The sequence below is a fragment of the Neolamprologus multifasciatus genome, chromosome 17, assembly GCF_963576455.1.
Source record: "Neolamprologus multifasciatus chromosome 17, fNeoMul1.2, whole genome shotgun sequence".
NCBI lineage: Eukaryota > Metazoa > Chordata > Actinopteri > Cichliformes > Cichlidae > Neolamprologus > Neolamprologus multifasciatus.
This window is the reverse complement of record NC_140455.1, coordinates 21226958-21251628: the sequence shown is the minus strand read 5'-3', so window position 1 is coordinate 21251628 and position 24671 is coordinate 21226958. Positions and strand designations below refer to the sequence as shown.

General features: G+C 39.5%; 1 protein-coding gene across 5 annotated transcripts in view; it reads left to right on the top strand.

The window, feature by feature from the left end:
* The window catches only part of tbc1d30 (TBC1 domain family, member 30), a 29038-nt gene extending 8089 nt beyond the window's left edge, over positions 1-20949 (top strand). Inside the window, exons 1-14 of one of the 5 annotated variants that reach the window (XM_085137438.1) lie at positions 1329-2588; positions 5427-5488; positions 6048-6113; positions 6681-6806; positions 7607-7792; positions 7981-8050; positions 8864-8962; positions 9083-9251; positions 10756-10861; positions 10950-11056; positions 11521-11660; positions 12752-12988; positions 14113-14202; positions 16391-20949. In XM_085137438.1, the coding sequence (XP_084993564.1) occupies positions 2426-2588; positions 5427-5488; positions 6048-6113; positions 6681-6806; positions 7607-7792; positions 7981-8050; positions 8864-8962; positions 9083-9251; positions 10756-10861; positions 10950-11056; positions 11521-11660; positions 12752-12988; positions 14113-14202; positions 16391-17664 (2895 nt within the window). In that variant the 5' untranslated portion in view covers positions 1329-2425 and the 3' untranslated portion in view covers positions 17665-20949. Of the gene's footprint in view, positions 1-1328; positions 2589-4331; positions 4701-5426; positions 5489-6047; positions 6114-6680; positions 6807-7606; positions 7793-7980; positions 8051-8863; positions 8963-9082; positions 9252-10755; positions 10862-10949; positions 11057-11520; positions 11661-12751; positions 12989-14112; positions 14203-16390 lie in introns of those variants that run through there. The other 4 variants (XM_085137439.1, XM_085137436.1, XM_085137440.1 and 1 more) reach the window with 4 other exon arrangements.
* Positions 20950-24671: the final 3722 nt, after the last annotated feature.

Below are 24671 nucleotides of genomic sequence, written 5' to 3'. Positions count from 1 at the left end.
CTTTTGAAAGTACGTTTGTTGATAGTAATACCATGTAATTCAGCTAATAAAACAAGGATTTCATCATTTGTGAAGCCACGCTGAAAATATCCAGCAATTTGGGCATTAATGACTGGCTGTAATACTGGTAGCTTAGCTGTAGCATTTGTAGCTGAGGGCTTCAGCTTCCGGGTAACAAGGAAATTATGTAATTCACGTAGATTACTGATTAGCAGCGCTAACTTGAAATTTCAAGTTACTTTTCTCAAAGGTTTGAGTTAATAAGTTGAAATTTTGAGTTATGGATACTTAAATCCATAATAGCTATTATGCATTTACTGAGACTGTTCTTTTCCATCACTGTGCATCATATTGGCTCCCATCATGGTCTCTATAACAGAATATAAGCTTTCCAGTGCTGCTTTCCATTTACAGACTTCATGACCAGGCCAGTCGTACACTAGGTGGTCAGTTGCACAACACAGAACATTAATATGGTAATATGGCTCCTGTTGAACACTGCAAAGGCTGTGATTTGGCTGAATCGTTTTTGCTGGTGACATAGAAAATACTAAACAATAAATTTCAGTCAATGCTTTATTACTTTTTATTGCATGAAATGACATGAACGTGTTTATATGAAGATTATGACTTCATAACAAATAGCAATTTATGGTCTAATTGTTCCTACAGGGGAAAAACAGACCATCTGTTACTACAGGATGTGTGTGAGTGTGTGTGTCTCTGCATTAGAGCAGTGTTTCCCAACCTTTTGGAGCCACGGCACATATTTCACATTAGAAAAATCACACGGCACACCACCAAACAAAAATGTCACAAAAAGGATATTGATAATTTTTCCCCACACGCCAGGCATAGCCGAATTGGCTCGGTTTGTCCCCAGTATACCCTTTTTGCTTTCTTCTGACCACTACTCATGCTAGGGTCCCCAAGCGGTCCTGATACTTTTTGCGCCATGGACCGGTTTAATGTCAAAGAATATTTTCACTGACCGGCTTTTAAGGTGTCGCAGATAAATACAACAAAATAAAATGATACGACCAAGACACAAACTGTGGTATTTTGTAAATGTAATAATAAATGCGAATTCACTGTGTAACTTTATTAGCAGTGTACTCCTGAAATGCAGCAAAAAAAAATTCTGGCACAACTTCACCTGCTTCCAAGGTGCATGGAGAGGATAAAAGAATTCACAAAGCCGGAACTCCAGCAACACTTGAGGAAGAAGAACAACTTTAATAATAGACCAACGCGTTTTGGCTTGTGGCTTGTGGCCTTCATCAGGGTACCTGGACCCTGATGAAGGCCACAAGCCTGGTCCTGGAGAAAATTCCGACCGAGATGAAGGCCCTAGCATGAGTAGTGATTAGAAGAAAGCAAAAAGTACTGGGGGTATACTGGGGACAAACCGAGGCAATTCCGCTATGCCTGGTGCGTGTCAAAAGATCAATATCCTTTTTGTGACATGTTTTTTGTTTGGTGGTTTTTCTAATGTGACATATGTTCCGTGGCTCCAAAAGGTTGGGAAACACTGGGATAAGTTACCCTATGCCGAAAATCTTTAAAAAAAGGGTGTAATTGTTCTTTTCACTGTGCACTTTAAAGTTTTGTGGAAGAAAAAAAACTCTTGTGTATCTTTGTATCTATGAGCTGCTACTTTAAGGAGGAGCCTTGCCTTTTTGGCACTTGACCTTAGCCCAGAAAGGGTTTTCCTGCCTGAGAATTAATCTTTGCCGTACTAGAAAGGCATTTACTTGGTTGCAGGTCTTCTGTCTCTTCGTGTGAAGTGTTGTGCCCTGCTGTCAGATAAAGTCTGCCCGCTGCTGTCTGCTCATCTCAGTTCACTGTGAAAGGAAATGTGACTTCTTTGTCTACATAGATGTAAGCAGCGAGATGACATTGTTGTATTAGGTGTGCTAGGATTTAGTGGGTTACAAAACTGAATCTCCGCTTCCCCTTTCCACGCGCTCTCCTCCACCATTACCTCATCCTTTTATCTTGCCCCACATGTCTCTCCATCCTACCGCATCCCTCCGTCCGTGCGCCTCCTCCCGGTGACGCCATACCGGAGGAGGATGAGGAGGCGTGCAGCATCAGCGGCGCTAAAGGAGCACAAACTGTTACTTTCGGCTATTTTTGACCTTTCTTATGTTTAATGCATCACTTGGAGCTTTTGAACATGGCGTGCTGTGTGATTTAGTACCGCACTCACTGATACGTCGGAGATATGTTGTTTCCTCCGGAATAAATCAGAAGAACGAGACATCACCGGAAGAAGGCTGAAACATCAATTTAATCGATTGATTTACAGGGGAGCGTTTGGAGGAGCGGCAAGAATGTCTTCTAGCCCTCCATCAAACGAGTGCCTGTAAAAGCGGAACCAAACGATGAGGTAACTGAGCGCTTTTACAGCTCTGGTTCCGGGATGAGACAGGAACGGCTCCCCGCCGCCGGCAGAAGGCCGAGAGCAGGCGTGAAGCAGCGGCAGCAAAGCTCGGGAGGGGTCGGTAACATCATCAGCAGCGTCCTGAAGAAGCGCAACGGGATATCCAGGAGTGCACCCCGGCTGCTGTGTACCTTAGAGCCAGGTGACCTTCGAGTATATGGGCTTATTTTAAACATCTGCAGGCAGAGCAGCGCTAAAAAAAAGGGATACGTGCCAAAATACTACGAAATGTTGGGCTGAAATATCTAATAATATTAATAAAGTCCACGCTGTTGTTGAAGATTTGGGTCATGTGGGTGCAGCAATTTTTTTAAAAAAAATTCATACTTTACATATCTTAAGCCAAAAAAGATCACATTCAAGAAATGTATATGTTTCCAATTATGATCATAAAAATAATGGCACAGTAAGAGCGTACAGTTAAGCATTAATGTGGTATTACAAACATTTTAAGAATGGATCCTTTAGGACTGTTTAAAACAATAATTTGTGTGTTAGTCATTTTAGGAGATGATTAACCAGCATAGCTGAACAGTCATGAGTGACTTGGCTTATTTTCTGTGTAGTTGCGGATGTCTTGATGCATCAGACATGTGGTTAGCAAATATGTGCAGGTGACATAAAACAAGCTATTTATTTCCAAAGAAATGGTATATATGGCATATGAGGTCATGGGAAAGTGTTGTGCAGACACCAGGTGCTAAAATGAATGGGCACACCTTTAGTGGCTGGGGTTGCTGTTGATTTGCATTCATAGTATTTACTTATAATGGGAGTAAAATATTTTTATATTTGTCAACCCCATGCACTGGGTTTGATTTTTGTCGTTAAACATTATTATAATGTAATTCCTATAGTAAATGGCTGTAATATGTATTTATTACAGTACAGTTTACAGTAGTGACCTGTAGCACATTGTAAATGAAAATACAGTAATGTGATGTAAACGACAAAAGATCATGGCTGGATATATATATATATATATATATATATATATATATATATATATATATATATATATATATATATATATATATATATATATATATATATATATATATATATATATATATATATATATATATATATATATTCATATATATATATATATTCATATATATATATATATTCATATATATATATATATTCATATATATATATATATTCATATATATATATATATTCATATATATATATATATTCATATATATATATATATATATATATATATATATATATATATATATATATATATATATTCATATATTCTCTGGCACATGTGCGGCAGTGTAAGAGATTGTTAAAACCGCTGCTGTATTTGGGTGGAGGTTCGTTACCTTTGCCTTGATAATCGATCAAATTACAGACTTTCAGAATAAGATTTGAATCGTGGACTCTTCTTTTAGCCCATCATTTCACACTCTCCTTGTTTGTGTTCGTGTTTACCGTGGTTATGTCATGTACACTGTGGAGAAACGGTTAAGTTTGCCCTCTGAACTTTGCTGCTGCCGGTGTTGTGCCAAAAAGTGATTGTCTGCCAAAAACTGATTTCCAGTGTTTCTGTGTATTTTTTATGTGTAATATCTTTACGTATGTTCGTAAATAGACTTCGGTGAACAGGGGATACAAAGGGGTTACATAAAGAATTAAAAAATTATCTGTTTTTTAAGTATCTTTACAACTTGTACTTACATTATAACCAATCCGGTCCTTTATCCCCACTTAAAATATTTTTACAGAACTATTGTAATATTTGCTGCCATTTCTGCTGTCCTGTTGGGCAACTTACTCTTACAAAATACATTTTTAATGTTAATTAGATTTTTTTTTTTTTTACTGCATAAATAAAGGTTATATAAAAGTCACTGCCAAAAACTGATTGCGGCTTCTGTCTTGTTACACAAATGTTGTTTGTGGCTCAAGATGACTTTATGTCATCCATAAGGGATCCATTTGACATATGTTTAACATATTATAGCCCAACAAGTTACTTATAGCACTTTAAATATGAGCAATCGCTTTTTGGCAAATACCGGAAATCAGTTTTTGGCAGACAATCACTTTTTGGCACAACACCGGCCTTAGCTGCAGTTCTGTATCCACACTGAATCGGCTGCGTTAGACTAATCTGTGACGGGGAAGTAGGAGGGTTTTCCGCGTTAATCCTCTCCCGAAGCCCCGAGAGGACACTGCAAAATAAAACGGCGCTCATCCATAATGGCGCAAGACAAAACGGCAGAAGCGGACCGTTCAGGTTACAAGCCATTATTTCTTATATTCGGAGTTTCATCGTGGAGAAAAAAACACGCAGGTGTCCCGTGTGAGAGACACCAATCCTCCAGAGGCTGAGCTGGATGGGGACGGGAAGGCAAATGGCCGTAGTCGGAGCTGTTGGCATTGAGCCAAGAGAACTGGCATGTCAGGACTTTACGGCTTCTTAACTTCAGATGAGAATTTCTCTTCCGGGTAGTCTTCTCGTGGGGCTGTAAAGGAGGTTTTAGACGATATTTAAACAGTGAAATGGAGACTGAAACGCGGATTCAGCACTACCAGGAAGTGGAGAGCGACTCACAGCTCCAAAGCAAACCAAAAAAATATTACAGTCGGGAAATGAGATGTCCATTTTTCCTTTGGATACACGGGAACATGTGTAAACTCCGCCATTTTGCCATTGGGTGTATCTGACTAAAACTAGCAGAAAAACTTAAGATCTTTAACACTAAACATTAAGCAGATTGTTTAGTGCAATGAGAAGTACACAAAGGTGTTCGGGGGAAAATGTTTATAAATGTGGGTTTTAAATTGTGAAGATCAATAACTTGGGTTCATTAACTACCTTATGTTTTAAGTGTGCGATTTCCAGATAACCTTTCTGTGCATGTGTACACATTTAAACAAAAACCAATTCTGTATCTGAAAAAAGTGAACATCAAGTAGAAGGTGCCTCTAACCAGCTGTTTGTTTGTTTGTTTGTTTGTAGGGGTTGACACAAGGCTGAAGTTTACCATTGAACCATCTCTGGGAAAGAATGGATTTCAGCAGGTGAGGGGTGACGATATACTGCCCATATATTAAGTACACCTTCAGATTATTCTGCAGATACCCCTCCCCCCCATATTAGCAATGCATAATTTAGACAAATAGACATGTTAAAATAAAAATGTCTACCATACTAATACTGAATATATATATTTTTCTTTTCAGTTCATCTTCATTATAAAAATAACTACAAGTCTTTAAGCACACTTGAACCAGTTAGACAACCAGTGACATTAATCATCATACTAAATATAAAGTTGGATGAATGTGATTGCACTGAATATAATCTATATGCTATTAAGCCAGTAACTCTATTCGATACCACAAATATCCTTCCTTGATACATCTTCTTTTTACCACTTTAAAGCTATTGGTCTGAAATTATGTTTACATTCCACTACGTGCATGTTTAAGCATAGACTCTATGTAGAAGATGGACATATAGTGAGTGAGACTTGATAGCTTTTTCCTTTTTCTTTAATGGATTAAGCATATAAAAATTCTAATTCTGGGTATTTTCATTGATAAACTAATTAAACTGAGTGCTTTTTCTTCCCCACAGTGGTACGATGCCCTCAAAGCTGTGGCAAGACTTCCAACTGGGATACCAAAGGAATGGAGGAACAGGGTATGTTGCTCTAACCACCCAAATATAAGCTTTGTAAGAACTTTGTCATACTCAGTGAGTAAAAAAGTAGAAACTCTCTGTTTGGGCACAAAATTGCTTCCATATAAAAAGGTGTTTTGATAAACAACACGTTACACATTTTTCCTCTCTAGTCGCGTTTTGAAGCCATCGGGGTGTTAAGCAAATAAAAGCGAGAGCCCAGCTGTGCTATTGCAAGAAATGTCTGTTCACTTTGTTGTCGTCAGCCTTCGGGCCAAGTTTTTACAGTCACGAGAGAGAAAGCGTGGAATGAAAGAACAGCATGTAGAGGTACTTTATCTATGCTCCATTCATCTCACATCCCAGTTTTATCTTTTTTGATGCAAGTATGAAGAAATGGAAGCAATTACTTTCATTTTATCAGAAAATTAAAAGCTTTTCTCTTGCGTGGATGTAAAACAATGGGAGTCACAGTGAACAGGGGCTCCTAATTGAAGTAAAAGTACCATTTAAATGTTGGCTGGATTGCTACAAAAACCACAGCACCGACTGACTCATTGTTTATTGGCTGCTATTGTCATTATCCAGGTTTGGCTAACCCTAGCAGACCAGTACCTCCACAGTATCTCTATTGACTGGGAGAAGACTCTTCGTTTTGCCTTTAATGAACGCAGCAATCCAGATGATGACTCCCTTGGGATCCAGATTGTCAAGGTAACCAAATTGTATTTGCAGCATATAGCATAAAATACAGAACAGGCAGACCATTGAATACCTTTTGAAGTGTAATGTAGACATAGTTCAGGGTCACATGCAGGGGCATGGTACTACTCCACGGAGCACTCAAAGCACTTCAGTACTACATACAAACATTCATACAGCTCTTTTATTCTAAACATTTTGGATCCTGTATCTTTAAAAGAAAGGTCCACTCCTGGGTTTGATAAATGAAATGCCAAAAACTGCAGTTCCGTAATTGGCCACTTGAGGCTGGCTCCTAGCATACATTTTACATAAAAGATGGATGCGGTCACTAGGATGTATATGGATGGAGACCCTGAAGCTACATCTGTCTTATACAGCCATTCTGTGGTGCTAAAAGCACGTCACCCCTATATTGAAATGTCCAGGATAATCTACAACTTCAAATTGAACTTGTAACTGCAACTAGGCTGTCAAAGGCAAGAATTTTCATTATGTATTTAATCCATCCGTGTTGGCTGTTTATGTGCATTCAACAGTTTATTCGAGCTACCAATACAATATAATGTGTTTCTTGGAAGGTGTACCTGCTTAGATGCTGTTTGCTGATGACCTGTGACTTGATGACACAGGATGACTCTGTCAGCTGAGTTGTTGCAGATCTTTGCTGTTTCTCACTGACTCATTGATTCAACAGAGGAACGGCTGTTTCCGTAAACAGGGCAAAAGTCTAGTCATCATTTATCCTGTTTAATGTTAATGCACGTCCTTGTAATAAAATAATCCAAGCTGTTGTTCCTTTTCGTCCACAGGATCTACACAGGACAGGTTGCAGCTCTTATTGTGGCCAGGAAGGGGAACAAGACAGGGTGGTGCTGAAGAGGGTGCTTCTGGCATACGCCCGCTGGAATAAAACTGTGGGTTACTGCCAAGGATTCAATGTACTGGCTGCTCTTATACTGGAGGTTACAGAAGGCAATGAAAGTGATGCACTGAAGGTATACACCAGAATCTAACCATATAATCAAACTCGGGTCATTGAGTTTAGTCTGCTTACATGTGCTGGTGGATTTTAAAATAAAACATTTTTAAGTAGCTTAATTTGCTTTGAATGATCATAACCGTGCTTAAACCATGCTTTTTATATATTTTTTGTTCTTTTTTTTCCCCACTCATCTATATCCAGGTGATGATCTATCTTATCGATAAAGTGCTGCCTGACAGTTATTTTGCCAACAACTTGCAAGCGTTATCAGGTAAACAGCCTATGACACTACACTTAAGATTATACTGGCTGCCATAATATCTAATTTTCACACTTATGTGTTAAAAAGATGCTAATGACAATATTGTAGTGCCAAATGTAAAAATGTGAAAGTGGACACCAAACTGCAGGAACTCCATCAGGGCAGATACAGAGTGCTTAACAGAGCAGCACCAATTAGAGATGCAGGAGATTATCTGTCTGCATTTTAGAGTCATGACTGTTTTGTTTTTTTTACTCCATTGGGTACATTTATCTGATTTGGAGATGAAACAATCTCTATAAACGCATTCCTGTATGTTGTACTCTACACGTAGGGCTGGAGTAGTGACATCTCAGCTTCAGTCGTATATTGTATATTTCCCGAAATGTAATTGGCTATCATCCATCCATCCCTCCCTCCCTCCACCCTCTTATCCAGGGCCAGGCCCCGGGGGTTGGCTATTGTATGATTGAAATTAAGGTTGTTTCATAATTATTATTTTTTTAATTTGTAAATAGGGAAAAAAGAGAAGCTTAATTTGAATTTCTTTCATCCACTAACACTTGAAGCCCTATAAAAACCGGCCGACGTCCCCAGAGCCTAAGTCAGCAGATGGGTCCTACCTGGATGTGAAAACACTAGTGATTTAATGGACTTGACAGAACAAATTTTATATCAAATTGGGTTTATTTTTCCAGGGAAAAATGAAAATAGTTATGTAAATTTAAAAACTGTGGATCTGGGGATCTAATCTGAGGATTAATGAATACCATTAACTTTTCATCACGCTGGATTTCTTACTCTGTTGTCTCCTCCTGTCAGTGGACATGGCGGTATTCAGAGACCTGCTGCGTCTAAAGCTGCCGAGGCTTTCCCAGCACCTCCACCACCTTCAGAAAGCAGCCAACCGAGAGGCTGGAGGTACAGTTGCTACATGGGATATTTGGTCACAAAGTCTGTAAACTATTTAGATGTTCATCCTACAGAGAGGCTAAGAACTTTTTCATGTATGTTTAGTGTCTGTTTGCCTCTCTGCTGCAGGCAGCTACGAGCCTCCGCTGACCAACGTCTTCACTATGCAGTGGTTTCTGACCATGTTTGCTACCTGCCTGCCAGCACCCACCGTGCTGAAGATCTGGGACTCTGTTTTCTTTGAGGGGTCAGAGGTGCTGTTTCGAGTTGGTCTCGCCATCTGGGAGAGACTGGGAGAGTAAGTGAACCTACCTGCAGTCACACCTGGTGTAGAGAACACACCCAAACACGTATGTTTTGTTAATTCTGCTGCAGATGTTACGTCAGGTGTGGCTTGGCTGTTTGGTTGCAGTGTTACTCATGCATGCACATTATGAACACAGGTGGGGCGTGGCTTACGTGTAACTAAAAAGTGATTGGCTGCTGGAGTAGATTTTATATCAAGATTTTTTTTAGCCCTTTAGGATAGGGGGAAACTGGACATTTCACATCATCCATTCATGCATCTGGGTCAGTAGCTCTCCCTAGCCACTACCTCCAGCTCTTCTGGTGGGACACTGAGGCATTCCTAAGCCAGCTGAGAGAAGTCCAGGTTCTCGCCAGGATCTTCTCCCATTTGGAAATTTTCAAAACACCTCACCTAGAGGCAGTCAAGTCAGAAGCCTGAACCACAGATCTCAGCTTACTTCTTTTGGTGTGTAGAGAGTATAGGCTTCGGGCCCCTCCCAACTGACTGAGGTCCTTATGCTATCCAGCCCAGATATCCTATTGACCCTTTAGAGCACAAGTGTCAAACTCCAGGTCTCGAGGGCTGGTGTCCTGCAGGTTTTACATGTGTCCTTAATCCAACACAGCTGATTTAAATGGCTAAATGACCTCCTCAACATGTGTGTTTACCCAGGGTGATATCTAAAACCTGCAGGACACCAGCCCTTGAGGCCTGGAGTTCGACACCCCTGATTTAGAGGAAGCAAATTTCTGCTGCTTATTAATGGCAAGGGCAATAAAATTCTCTTGCAAGCACTGAATATTATAATATAAAATATAAACTCAAATATTTAAAAAAACAACAACAAAACAAACAAACTGGGTGGAGGTATGTAGCCCAAAGCTACATGCCTCCTTGAGCACCATGCATCTCAAGAAAATATCACAAAATAATCAAGATATTCTTCTGTGTCCAGGACTGCAGTTCATGCATGGTGCTCAGGGAGTTAAGTAGCTTTGCGCTACATACCTCCACCCAATTTTTTTTTCAGTGATTGCAAGAGAATTTAATTTCCCTTGGTATTAAAAATCCACTGAAAGCGAATATCACCCTTGCTATTCTATTTTATTAATAATAATTACCCTGGAAATGCACCCTGTGGGGTTTCAGCTGCTGGAGCTGATTGCATCCAAACAGGATGTGAGTCCACATATCAGATGGAAAGTGGTTTTGATGGTTTTGAGTCCCTCAAAATGCCTTCAAGTCTATTGTTTTGCAGAAGCTTCACAGAGCAGATGAAGAGGGCAGGACGTCAGACATGGGAACAGCACAGTTAATCTGGTTAATTTTCAAAATAAAAGGCAACCATTTGCAATAGGCGTGTTTAAAGTGATAAAATATTCTGCTAACACTGTTGATAAATTCTGACATTAATAAAAATTGCTAATCAACTTTTCACATGCATCCCACATCTCTGATGGTTTAAATCAAATTATAAACCCATCCTTGGTTCTCTCACTTCCTCTTTCTTCAGGAGGATAGAGTACTGTCAGACAGCAGATGAGTTTTACAGCACCATGGGTTGTCTCACTCAAGAGATGTTGGAGCACAACCTCATCGATCCTACAGAGCTCATGCAGGTAGTGAGCAAACTTCACACTCACTACTTTAATGCTGTAAATGTTGTGATTATGGCTTTCTCACCTGTCTTCTTTCTGTGTCTGTCAGGAGGTTTACTCCATGGCGGTGTTTCCCTTCCCTCAGCTAGCCGAGCTAAGAGAGAAATACACCTACAACATCACTCCGTTCCCTACCTCAGTGAAATCCAATGGAAGGTTTGTTCTAAACTCAGAAAATCAATAGTGCTGTGTTAAAAAAAAACAAAAAACAACTCAATATTTTTCCACTTTACTACTCTTAAAGACATTTTTATGTTCTATGTGAGTGCTAGTGATGACCTGGAGGTATGACCATGGGACAGATGCTTGTATTATACTGATGGTCAGTACTTTCAGAAGGAAAATAGCGCGGTATAGGAAGCAGTAAAGCCTCTTTGTAATCACCAACTATAATTTTAATACAGAATTAACTCATTGTAAATTAAAGCAGTGCAACTCTGCTCACTGACACTAATGTTCAACATTAACAGTAAAATGTTGGTCGTCAGCAAATGTTCAGAAAACCAAAACATTCAGTCCAAAAGTGTGTTTACACTCTTTTTTTTCTGTCTGTCTGAGATCTCGCCTCTTGTACACATAAACATGTGTATTTTGTGGTGGTGGTGATGGTTTTCTTGCAGTGGTGGTCTGGGCAGCTGGGAGAGCGATGATGATGCCGACATGGACGATGAAGATTCTGTGGTGACTGCGCTCGGCTGTCTGGGTCCCCTGGGTGGCCTACTGGCCCCCGAGCTACAGAGATACCAGAAACATCTCAAAGGTCAGCGCGCACACATACACACACGGGATTTAAATGGTGACCCTCAGTGTGGGTACAGTCAGGAACCAAGCAGTTCCAGATGGACTGCTGCCCCAAATCCTCGTGTCCTGCCCTTAATATGACTCTAAGTACTGCCAGACTCAGATCTGTTTCCTCCAGACACATCCCCACTTCCTGCTTCTTCAAGGACTCTCGCAAGCATGAAAAAGCTGAAACCAGCCAGGGGGCTTTAGTTAAAAACATTGGTTAAGATCTGTGAAAGCTGTTTTCCAAACCTGAGCTGAACTTTTAACCTCATAAGAAGATCTCAGTACAACTGACTTGACCTACTTCAAAAGGGAAACTCTGCTCATTATATTTGGAAGCAATGTGAAGGAAAAGAACATCAATCAATCGCCTGCACAGGGGCTCTGAGACAGCAGAGTAATTACAGTGAACAAACTGAGCTGCTTGTCTTTGACGGGGATTTTTCGTTGCGTCCTGCTGGAAGAGCTGAGATGGAAAATAATTTCCAACTTTCAGTGAAGCTGAAGAGAAAACAAACAATAATTCACTCAACAAAATGCACTTTATGTCATCTTCAAAGGCTGCTTGTCTAAAAGCGCCATGATTGTGATGCCATCAGAGGCAAAGAAAACAGGAAAGAGTGACTCAGCCCGCTGGGCTTACTTTGAAAGTCTTTGAAACTTGTAACTTTAGCAGATATGAAGACTCTAAAACACTATCAGACAATGCAGCATGTTGTGTACATTTAAGTGAATGCTCCAGATGTTATCATCTATCGATAGCATCAAGCAGCTTTTTTTTTCTCTTGCTTGTACTAAATCTGATGTTTCTAGTGCACAGCTGATTTTGATTTAAAGCCAAACTGGGCAAGTAAATAAGTATGAAAAGGAGCTTAAGAAGAGCCAAAAAGGCACGCTGGATTTGGTCTGTTTTGTATATTCTGCTTAAATTGCTCCATCTGCCTTTTTGAACCACCAGCTAATTTGACTCTAATCAGTTTATTTCATGTTCAGTCATAAAATGGATCCAAACAAGCGGAAATACTTAAGCATGTGTTCTGGTTTTACGTGTATTCTTGCATTCAGACCAGCGAGGCGAGCAGGGAAGCATCGCAGAGCTGAGCCCCGGAGCAGTGGGAGGAGGAGGAGGGGCTGGTAGTGGAGGATCAGGAGGAGGAGGAGGTGCAAGAGCAGATCATCAAGCGGCCATTAACGGCATGATGATGGAGAGAATGAGCACCGACATCTACGCCCTGAAGAAGCAATACGCACGCATCAAACGACGGCAGCAGCAACAGGCTATGCAACTCTACATCCGCACAGGTGAGTGAGAAATGAGTAACAGCATTCACACAGCAGGTTTACCAAGATGATGAATGTCTTTGAGCTTTTGTTTTGCTCAAAGACATTCATATAAAAAAATAAATAAAAAAAAAGCGCTACATTATGTTCATTATTTATTTTTTCAGGATGTTTTTACATTTTTTTCTTCAGTGCATAAATCTTTTGTGTGTTTCTGCTGTTGAGACACACACCAGAACATTTCTTAAAGGGGACCTATTATACGTTTCCTATTGTCTGTTACAATTATGCATGCTTGTATCAAACATGACCAAAGTTTCAAGTAATGATGTCAGCAAGTACAAGTAATACCTGTGAAATGCTAGCTCAGGCTTCAGTTAAGCAGTTTTAGACAGTTTTTTTCTACTCCTTAGTCTTTATGATGTCGTATTTAGGGCATATCCCTAAATATGGTCATTTTAGGGATATAGCTCAGCTTTTCCCACAGATTCATGTAGTATTTGTCATTATAAGGAGGCAGGAGAGAATACACATATATCAAAGGAAGCACACACCCAAGCTTTAGAATATAAAAGAGTGGATGACTGGATATGTTAAGCGCTTTGGGGTCCTTAGGGACTAGTAAGGCGCTATATAAATACAGGCCATTTACCATTTAATTAAAAACCATATATATATTCCTCCAAAGATCAATTGTCACTAGCTGAGGTCTGTTTGACCGTGGGATGAGATACTTGACACGACTAAATGACATCGATGACTGAAATGAACTTCAACAGCAACCTCACTAGACCGTGAAAATCTAGAGCAGGGATTTCAAACTAATTTTACATCGTGGGCAGGACCAGTGAAACGCCTCGTTTTATCAGTGCAAAGACATTTAACTAGTCAGAAGAAGGCTGCCTTAAAAGGGAGAGGAGCTAAATTTGCTTCTTTCAGACAGGATGGTAAGATAGATGAGGCTAATTTTTAAATATTAATCATGCAAAGCTACTCTAGTAGACTTAAAAGATAAATGTGGAGCTGAAAATAAGACTAATGGGTCCCCTTTAATAAATAAAATGCCAGTGAAATGGTACACATGGATGAGAATAAAGAAACCAAAAAGCCAGCTGTTGATGATGATTATGACGTGTGACTCACAGGACCTGGACCTGTAGCGCCCACAAGTCCAGGGGTTCTTCAGGGGGCTTCCAGCAAACAGAGTGGCAGCACTACTGAGCAGCACCCTGACGGTACTTGTGTCAACAGCCATTCTGAAATTGGGTGTTCTGGGGATTACTTGAGCAATCTTTGGTGTTCGACTTTTTAGAAATGGTCTTTATTGGAATCAACAGATTTTTACCACAGACACAACTAATACAAGTAGAGAGCTAAATTCTTCTGGGGAAATCTTGCAAGACCACTGAATGATTACTAGCGGTGTATATCTATAAAAATGATTGATTTTGACAAAGTTCTGGTTTTCGTTGGCTCGGTTTTGCAGATAGATGATGCTCTCAAAATGCTGTGCAGTGCACACATGTGTCTGCAGTGCTAAGAAAGCGTTTATTTTTAAAATTGACAGTTGTCTGGTATTTTCAGAGCCTTTTGGAAACTGGCGTCACACTCTACTTTTATATAACTGATATTGTATCAAAAATAAGTGTGGAAAATGAACTACTGTAGCTACAACAACTGGTGATGGTTTTGCTCTGGTTACAGGTGACATACACAATCAACCACCTATATATGTATTCTGAATGTTTATTTGGAGGCACCTGTCACTGCTATGTATAAATAATATCCTTTACTTGCATAAATAATATTTGTATACATTTAACTGCTCTTAAATATTTTAATTCTTATATGAAGTGTACAGTATACATTATCAAAACGCTCTGTAGTGACAGATGTTTCCAGTTACACTTGATTTGGTCAATGATTCACATTCTTTGCCTGCATGTTGGAGGACACTAACCTTGATGAGCAGCTGCAGCTCCTTCCATGTCGTATTCACACATGATTTATAAGGCTTGTGCAAAAGTATTACAGTCAGATTTGGTGTTTTCACTCTGCAGCTGTAAAAAATTGTGCATAACATGCTCTGTAAATCACTTTAATCTGTTTTTAAAAAGTCCTGCTTGTACTGTAACATGGTTTATTTACATCGGGGATGGGCCTTAACACTGTACATATTATGTAATATGAGAAAAATAATTTTCACTCTAGTCCACAGCTTCTCTGAATCTCATTATTGCATAAAGTTTATGCAATAATGAGATTCAGAGAACACTAGGGGCATTCGGAGCTTTTGGTTTATAAACCAAAAGCTCCGAATGCCCCTAGTGTTTGATATCTTATATTGCTGCTTGGAATAGCTAAGTGTTTAAAAAATGTTTAAAAAATTATTAAAATAGAAAACATGCAGTTATATACACTTTTTAAAACATCAAGCTTTACTTGATGGTTTCTGTATCAAATAATTATAAAAAATTAAACTAAAAGTTGTTAAAATTAAGTTAAGGTTTAGTTATCTAGAGGAAATAAAAACAAAGAATGGTTTAATTGGGTCTAAATAAGCTAATAAGACTTAACAGTAGATTTTTTTGAGCTAACAGGAGCTGCCTTAACCTAACAGGAGAGAAAACTAGATATCTAGAAGAGCTAGCAGAAGCTAACTAAAGCTAACATAGGCTAATGGAAACTAAAAAGGGTTGAGTGGGATTGACAGGGGCTAATGGTAGCTAATTGGAACAAATGTGAGCAGAAAATAGGTAAAAGAAGCTAGCAGAACTTATCTGAACCTAATAGTATTCAATATTAGTAATGGCAGCAAATGAAAGCCAAAAAGAGCAACCGTACCTAGATGTCTAACAGTAGGTACCTGTAGCTAAAAGCGTATGTTTGAAGGTACCATGAGCTAATTGAAACTAAAAGAAACTACTCAGAACTAACAGTTATTTTGAATGAACAGGTGTTGATGGTATCTTAATGTGGCTAGCTAAATTAATCTGGAGGTTATACGAGTTACTAAGAGCTAAAGGGAGCTAACTAGGGCTAACAAAAGCTTAACATAACTATCTGGAGCAAAAATCAGGCTCTAGTTTTAGTTATCTTTGCTTATGTTATCTTGTTTGTTTTTTAATCTTCTCCCCTAATTTTAATGGTGTTCATATAATGATAGCATGCAGCAGTCATGATTTGCACAGCAACAACAAAATTATGTTTAAGATTACAATTTCTTTTATGCCTTATTTTTAAGTAGTAGTTACTTTGGTCAGCTAAATAAATTGTTTCTCTGGTTAAAGGGCAAAGTATGTCAAAATGTCTCATGGAATTCTGTCATTTTTATGCCTTCTTGGTAAGCTCAGAGAGCATCTGTTGTAAGCTTGTTTTAATACATTTTGTTTTATTCTCTCTGAACTGTCACCTCCCCTCCAGACAAGTGTCCTGCCACCCGTGTCCTGGCCTCACAGCTCAACCCTTCCAGTTCAGTGATAAACCATCTCCTCCTGGGCCGAAAACCACGTGGAGGTGCTCAAGGCTACAGACCCACTTCTGCTACAACATCCATTTTACCAGGGGCCCGACCTAGTTCTCTGTTCCAGAGTCCGGTTCCTCCGGGTTCCCCAGCCAGGCAGCGCTGTAGCTCCCTGGCCTCAAATAGCACTGGATCACCAGGAAGCTCCAGAGGAGGTGGAGGATCACCTTGGCGCGCTCATGTTCGGCAACATCGGAGGAATATAGCTAGGGCTAGAGCTCAGCTGGGATTTGGAGATTCAGAGGACAGGGAAGATGAAGAGGAGAAGGAAAAAAGAGAATCAGCAAAGTTGGAGGTTGAGGAACAGGAGGAGAAACAGAGTGAGGAAAATAAATGGGATGATGAGCAGAAAGAGGCGAGCGACTCTTTTATACCTCTGTCTCCTGACTCCTCTGGTACGGGGTCAGCATGTGAAGAGGCTTTACAGGGTTCAGATAAGACTAAAGGATCAGAAGTTGCAGATGTGGTAGTGCAGCTGGACTCCCTGACTCTAGAGAGTGAATCAAATCAAAGTTCTCCCAACGACCAAAACCCAGATACAGTACCCAAATTACCAGAGTTTAAACCTGCACCCCAAGTCCCTCTCCTCCCTCCACCGCCATCCTCCATCAGACATAAAGAGTCTGACTCATCAGAAAGACACGCTGGCTCTGTCAGATGCTTTTCTCCTCCTACTACTCCACCACCTCACCACTCCTCCAACTCCTGCATCTCTTCTTCATCACCTACCACACCAAGCACACCCCACTCTCCAACAGCTCTTCCTTCTCTTGATCAATCTTCCTCAGATTCTCCTACACTAACCTCCACTCCAAAACCCAACTCCACCTCTTCCTTACCACCTTCTTCATCAGCTAATTGCTTATCTGCGCTCTCTCCTCCTGCCTCCTCCACCTTTTACAAAACCTCCTCCCCCTCTACCCCCTCCCTCTCCTCTATCTCCTCATCTTCTAGATCCCAAGTCTCCTCTTCCCCGTCAACCCCGGGGCTCTCCTCCATTCCTAAACAGCAAGTCTTCTCCCCGTTCCCTTGTGTGAAGCAGCCCAGGAAGTCTGTCGCAGCCAGAAACCTGGGCCTCTACGGTCCCACCTCCAGAACTCCCACCGTCCACTTCCCTCAGCTCAGCCGCAACCTCAACCGCAGTAGTGCAGCCGGACTGACGGGCAGGCGATGAAAAGTCCTGACTGCACCATGTTGCCTCCTGCATATTAGGAAAAATACTTAATAATAACCGACAGTATAAGGTCTAAAAGATTGAAGCTCAGCTGTAGTTTAAGAAGTAACTAAGTGTTAACTTTGTTTGTTGGGGGGGGGGGGGGGATTCCCACTGCATTAGTACATTTGAGGAGCTTGGGACAGCATCCAGACCCTCACTGTGGCCTATGCAGGTCATTCTTGACCATAATGGATTTTAAAAAAAAACAACAACAACAAAAAATATTTCCATGGGTGGAGGCTCCATCTGTTAAGTGTATACACATCTCTTCAGTAGCAGCTTGTTCTCCTGGACTGAAACGTGAAGATGCCGTGGTCAGATTATTCCCTCTGGACTTCCTTGGACCATATTTACCAATACAGTGGAGTATCTTTTCCTATGAGTTTGCACAATAGCCATCCAGTTGTTTCTATGCCAAGTATTTAAAAATAATAAGTACACACGAAACATGACATACCTAAGAATTTCTGTAATGAAGAAATGAAAAGAACTGCCTAATGATGTCCTGAAGCACTTAACATTTTTGTTGTAATGTTAAAATCTGTGCATGTGTTTGTTTGTTTCTACCAGTCATCAAGAGTGAATGAAGATCAGGGGCATTTTTTCTTAGTTTGTTTTGAAGGCTGTGTAAATGACATTAATCTAAATATAAAAAGCATTTGTTCTGAAACTGGTTACTGGAATTGATGGGCTCTTGTTATTTATAAGGCAAAGGCAGAAACACTTACTGTGTCAGCACTTTGAATTTTGTCAGTACACGTATTCAACCACAGGAATGCTTCTCACTGGGCTTTTACTGCAATGCAGCTGCCTAAATAAATGAGGATTCCAGCATGAGAAGCCACAGTACAGTTCTTATGATGTATGCTTATGACCTTTGAGAATTTTGAAGTTCTAATTCAGTTCAAGTCTCAGAAATCAACCTGATAAGTTGATACAAGTCAGACTTATACAAATAATCCAGACAGCATTTACTGCAGTGTGACAATCATTACACCGCTTAATAATGCTGCATCTGAAAGAGAAAAGGTTCTGATAGCTTATTTGTAATTTAGTCAAAACCTATAAAATATCCTCAGTTTTTGTGAGATTGGTTTATCTTGTGAAATGATTCTGGTTCCTTTCACGTATTTATGCACATATTATTCATTTTATATCGGTTTATGACAAAACTGCCAAATTCACAGACGTGTACTGCACTTCACTTGACATAAAGACATCCAGTTGTTCTGAATCTCTTATCTTTGATTTTCTGAGGAATATTTTTCATTGAGGCTTTTACAAGACTTCTTCAAAGTTCAGAAGTGCATATATCTATTAAGTGCTTGAATTTGTTACCCCCTGCCTGATTTATTGGCTGAGTTTTATTGTGGCTTAGATTGGAAACATTGGGAGACGGGCGTGTTTGTCAGCCTGAATGCATTTTAGATGCTGCTGCTTGTATCCTGAGGTATTATTAGTTCAGCTGATGCCTTCAGAAACACTGCATTATCCAGCTAATAGCCTGTAACAGCACCATCTATAAAACTCAGATGCCCCAATTGTCTTATGAATTTAGGAAAACAGGAAATTCTGTATGCTTGCAGTCAGGTGAATGTTGTGTGCTTCTGTTTTTCATGCATTATCCAAGTTGGCCCAGAGGAGCACATTTTTTCTTTCATGGCGCAACTTTAAAAACAAACTTTTGCTTTTGTGATTTTAAATAAATAGCTTGCTATGCTTAGCTAACATTTAATTTAGCTAAGCATACGCATTTAATTTCAAATGTAACAGAAAGAACAAAAAGTGAGCTGGTTACGAATGTAGGACAAACAGCTGCACTATGATGTAATATGTGGAGAAGGATTCGTCATTAAATGTGATATGGTTAGCTCAGTCTAAAGCTGAGCTGCAGAAGAGCTGGCTTTAGAGCTTTAGGTTTCTCTCATTTTCTTATTTTTAAATCTTCATTGATGGAAGTTGTGTGTTGCACAGAGGGACAGATGAGAAAAAAAAACAGTTAAAGCAAGCTGTTTTTAGCATTCCCACTCCATCCGCCCTGCCTGCAATCTCTTCTTCATTTCTCTCGTGCACAATCTCTTGGTTTGGGTGGTTGATAGGAATTTAAACTCATCTGCCTTCACTGTTTTTACTCCTTGCAGCTTCATCATTCCACCTCTCATTCACACACATGTATTCTATCTCGCTTATGTTCCTCTTTATTCCAGCGCATACCTCCACCTCTTCAGCCTCTTTTACAGCTGTTCTCTACTCTCAATAAAGATCAGTCTTGTCTGCAATCATCATAGACCATGCATACTCTTGCCTGAACTCATCTGTCAACCCGTCCATTACTGTTGGAAGCAAAAAGGACCTATCTTGAATGTCTCTGTCACTTCTGCCAACAACGTTCCCATATCTTCATCACTTTTATAGCCCCTCACTTCCTCCTTACCAATCCTCTTCCTTCATCTATCTTCTTCTTTAATTTTCTTCAGTAATCAGCTCCTTAAAGTACTCCTTCCAACTTAACACACTGTTAATTCATTTAGTATGTTTCGGTCTCTATCCTCATCCTAACGTGCTGCACATCCTTTCTAGTGTGATCTCTCTCTGTCTAGCAGTACAAGTCTTTTTCTCCTTCTTTATTGTCCAGCCTCACACACAGCTGCTGTTTTTCTCCATAGTTGCAGAAATTTGTGAAATTGTTAGCATAATGAAGCAAATCCAGTAATCCACTGGAGACGCATGGATGGTTTTCCCTACTGAAATTTAAGTCTGAGCACCTGTCTGGGACCACAGGTGTGATCCAGAGTTCATCAGTTAATTCATTTAGTATGTTTCTGTCTCTATCCTCATCCTAACCTTCTGCACATCCTTTCTAGTGAGATCTCTCCATGATCTCTCTTTATCTCATTTAAAACTTCATTTGAGTTTATTTTCTCATTTAAGTGTAAGGGGATTTGGCACAGCTGCTGTATCTGGTTTCCACGGTCACATTTAAAAATCATGAGTCTTTGCCGTAGTATCATGAAAACATCTGTCATTTCTGCATAGCATGTCATTTCCCCCCCTGATTCTCTTGCCAACAAAAACACTGTATTTGGTTTCATGTGACCCAGCAGCTGTGTGTCATATGTTGTGTATGATGTGTTAAAGGGATATGTTACCACGTACTGTACACCAAACTATCCTCAGTTACTGTAAAGAGTTTTGATGTACTGTAATTTCCACACTCCAAATAAAGAAGTACTGCGAGAACAAGAGGTGGCTCAGCTTTATTGAGACATTTTTTTCCTTATTGGATGTTATTGTCATGAGAAAAAGAGAGTGCTGTGAAAAACAAGTACACAGCTAAGGCTTCCATAGAAGTTAAGAGCAGCCAGGTGCTGCTAATCAAATGGACTTGATTAACTAATCGTCAGCAGGTGTGAGCAGCTTTTGCACTTGGTTGTCTGGAGCGTTTAGGTGTGTGTTAATGAAATGCCACAATCTTCTCAGGAGAGGATGGCCCAGCAAATTTACACCAAGGTCAGACCATGTGTTGTTCAAAAAAAGCTGTAAAACCTGCATCTCCGAGCTTAATTATCATGTTAAATGTTAAAGATTATGAACACGTATGGCTTGTTTGGAAAGTTTTGTAGAAAAAAGCTGCCTCTCTCTAGAAATAAAAATGTATTTCAAGCTGTAGGGTGCAAAGGTAAACATGGAACAGACCCACAAGACTTGTGGAATAATGTCCTTTGGACAGATGAGACCAAAGTGGAGCGGTGTGTAATAATGCACACTGCTATGTTTGGTGAAAACCAAACACAGCATATCAGCACAAACACCTCCTACCAAAAACGAAGCACCGTGGTGGAAGGGTGATGATTTATGCTCGTTTACAGGAACTGGGCACCTCACAGCCACTGAGTCACCCATAAAGTCTTCTTACCAAATTATTCTAGAGACAAATATGCAGTCATCTGCTTGACAGGTAAAGCTTGGCCTAAACTGGGTCATGCAGCAGGCCAGTGATCCCAAGTACAGCAGCAAATCTATAACAGAATGGCTGAAAAAGAAAAGAATCAAGGTGTTGCAATATCCAAGCCAAAGTCCAGACTTCAACCTGATTGAAATGCTGTGGTCAGACCTTAAAACAGCTGTGCATAAATGAATGGCTGCAAACCGCAGCGATAACAAGCTAAAATTTCTCCACAATAAGACTGATAATTATACAGAAAAGGATTACTTCAAGATCTTATCAATGAAGGTGGTTCTACAAGACTGAATCATAGGGGTTAGTTAGTTTTTCTCAGAACTGCATATGGGTTATGTTTAATTCTTGTCTCCTGTGAGTCAGTCATTTCCCAACCTTTGAGAAAGTATTTAAACAGACAATTATTCTCATGCCAGGCCATAAGGCTATGTTGTTGCACTGGCTGCAGCTATGGAGGTCACTGAGAGGTAACAGCTCCCTGTTTAGAGGACATCTGTCTGTGCTAGGAGTTTGGGGGAGTGGTGGCTAAATAAGTCAGAGGTTCATCAGGCCATTGACCTGTGTTTTGCATTTGGATTTGCTTTATCATTACTTAGGATTTCACTTGTTCATGAGGTTTAAGAAGAGGTTGTGATTTAGGGTTTAAAAAAAAAAAAAACACCCTCAAAAATAATAAGGTGAGTCACAGGTCTGTCTCAGGTCAGAACACAATATGTTAAGAGCTCAAGTGAGCCACACCAGCAGCCTTGATACAACACCACTAACTGAAGTCCCTGGAATGACAATGGGATTTTTTCCCCCCGCTCAAAGTGAATTTTGGCTAAACTTTCCAGGTGGCTACCTGCTGAAAAAAAGGTTTAGCAGAAGAACAGTCTCGTGTGTACTTGCAGGTGAAATATGAAACAAATAGATTTTGACTGTCAAACCTGCATGTATAATTGATTTGGTTGCACTTTTTAAAAAAAACATTTGTAATTTTACACTGTGTGTGTGTGTGTGAGTGAGTGAGCGAGCTAGCGAGCATGGATCTCAGCACAACAACTACAAGATTAGCATCGGTTGCATTGCGTGCAGCTGCTTGTGCCAACACAAGGACCATCATCTACCCACTGCACCCGTGGTGTCACAGCTTTACAGTGAATCTGTGTTACCTTGTTTGAACAAGGTATTCAGCTCTGGTTAAAACCTCTTTGGGGCCCACCAACAGTTTCTCTACACAGTAAAAACCCCAATACTACTTATTATACTGTACTATTTTTTTGTAAAGAAAGTTTATTTAGGTCACAGGTGCTACAGAGCACCTGATATTGTTTGGTTGATGGGGACAACAGACAGGTTTTTATGCTCTCAAAGATTTAATGAGCAACTTAGAAAAATATTACATTTTTAAACCTTTAAACTTTTATCAGTGAATCTTCCATCAAATAAAAAAGGATCAGAACGTATCAGGGAATATTTGAAAGTTTAATTTTAAAAAAGTGTCTGTAAATATATAGCTATTCTATCACAGATATTGGAACATATATTAGATATATATCTAATAGATATATATTAGATATATATTAGACTTTTGCGCTAAAATGAAAGTTTATTTTAAAATAAAATGTGATTCAGGACAATGATTGGAGGTAATCGTGTCATCTATATTGATGTGTGTCAAAAAATACAGTCAAGACGTCAGTAACTGGGGAAGCAGTAAGACACATTTGTTGCCAAATTAATAAATAATAATAAATTATCTTTTTAAAGAAGTGGTTCATGTGGCTGCTTGGGACTCGTAGATATGTTTTTCATGTGCTGTCTTAGCCATCTTTAGCAACCTGTTAACTGTTTGACAAAGATGTAAGACACAGATGTTAAACATATGACATGAGGCCAAAACTGGATGCCAAAAAGCTTCAGCATTAATAAATACATGTATTTCCAGGTCTTGAGAAGTTGTTTTAATCATAAATAATGCAAAGCAAAAATATTCATTTCTCTATGTGACAGTTTTATCTTTGTAGAGCTACTATAAATTGTAATGCACATGTAATACAGATACTGTTGCTATGTGTTTGTTTTTTTAAAAACTCTGACGCAGTGCGTAAAAACAAACTAAAATAAGTTTGACACGTCAAAGCTAAGATATTTGGCAGCAGCCCTAAAAAACAACCACCGTTTAATGGTAAGTTCTAAACAAGCAAACTGAGTAAGACATGGGGTTTTGTGGTATTCTGACCTACAAAATTATCCGTGTTATTTAGGCTGACTTGCATATAAACATGCATCACGAGCAATAAATAGTAACACTTTTGACAGGTATGTATGATCACTTACAAGGAAACAAGCAAAACCCCTAAAACTAACCCCCAACTCAAACTCATATTCTCAAAAATCAGAGAAAAAATACAGCTAAATACAGTAAAACAAAACCAATAACTGACCCATATCCATAGCTAAACTACTAGCATCAAAATGTCTTTCTTTGCTTTTAGGATTAGTTTTTCTTTCAGTAATCAGTGACTTACTGAAAAATGTGATAAACACTTTTAATTGGTTCTTACACACAAACAACAACAACATTTCTTCTATTTTCTTATTCTGAATAAATTGATTAGTATGATTTCTTTTATTTTCTTCTCTCCTTTATGTAATCACGTGGGAATTTCTTTTTTCAGGAACATCCCTAATGTGATTGGTTTTCCAGCAGAGGGCGACCTGACCCCAGTCCAAATATTGCTTGTATCTCATGTGGAATAGTGTCATCCTCCCTGAGCAGACAGAGCTCCTTCATGTTGCTAAGTAAACAACAACCCAATCTTTTTGCAAGGTCAGTGTAAATCTTAACCCTGTCCCTCCCAAATGTTGTGTTACTCATGCATATTCAGATTATTTGTCAATATATTCAAACCAAGATTGGTATCAGGGATTTCAAATCCATAATCGTTAAAGCAGCAGTACGCTGGTATGTTTGAAGGAGTATTGTATATAGCAGGAAAAAAATCATTTTACATTTTGAGAA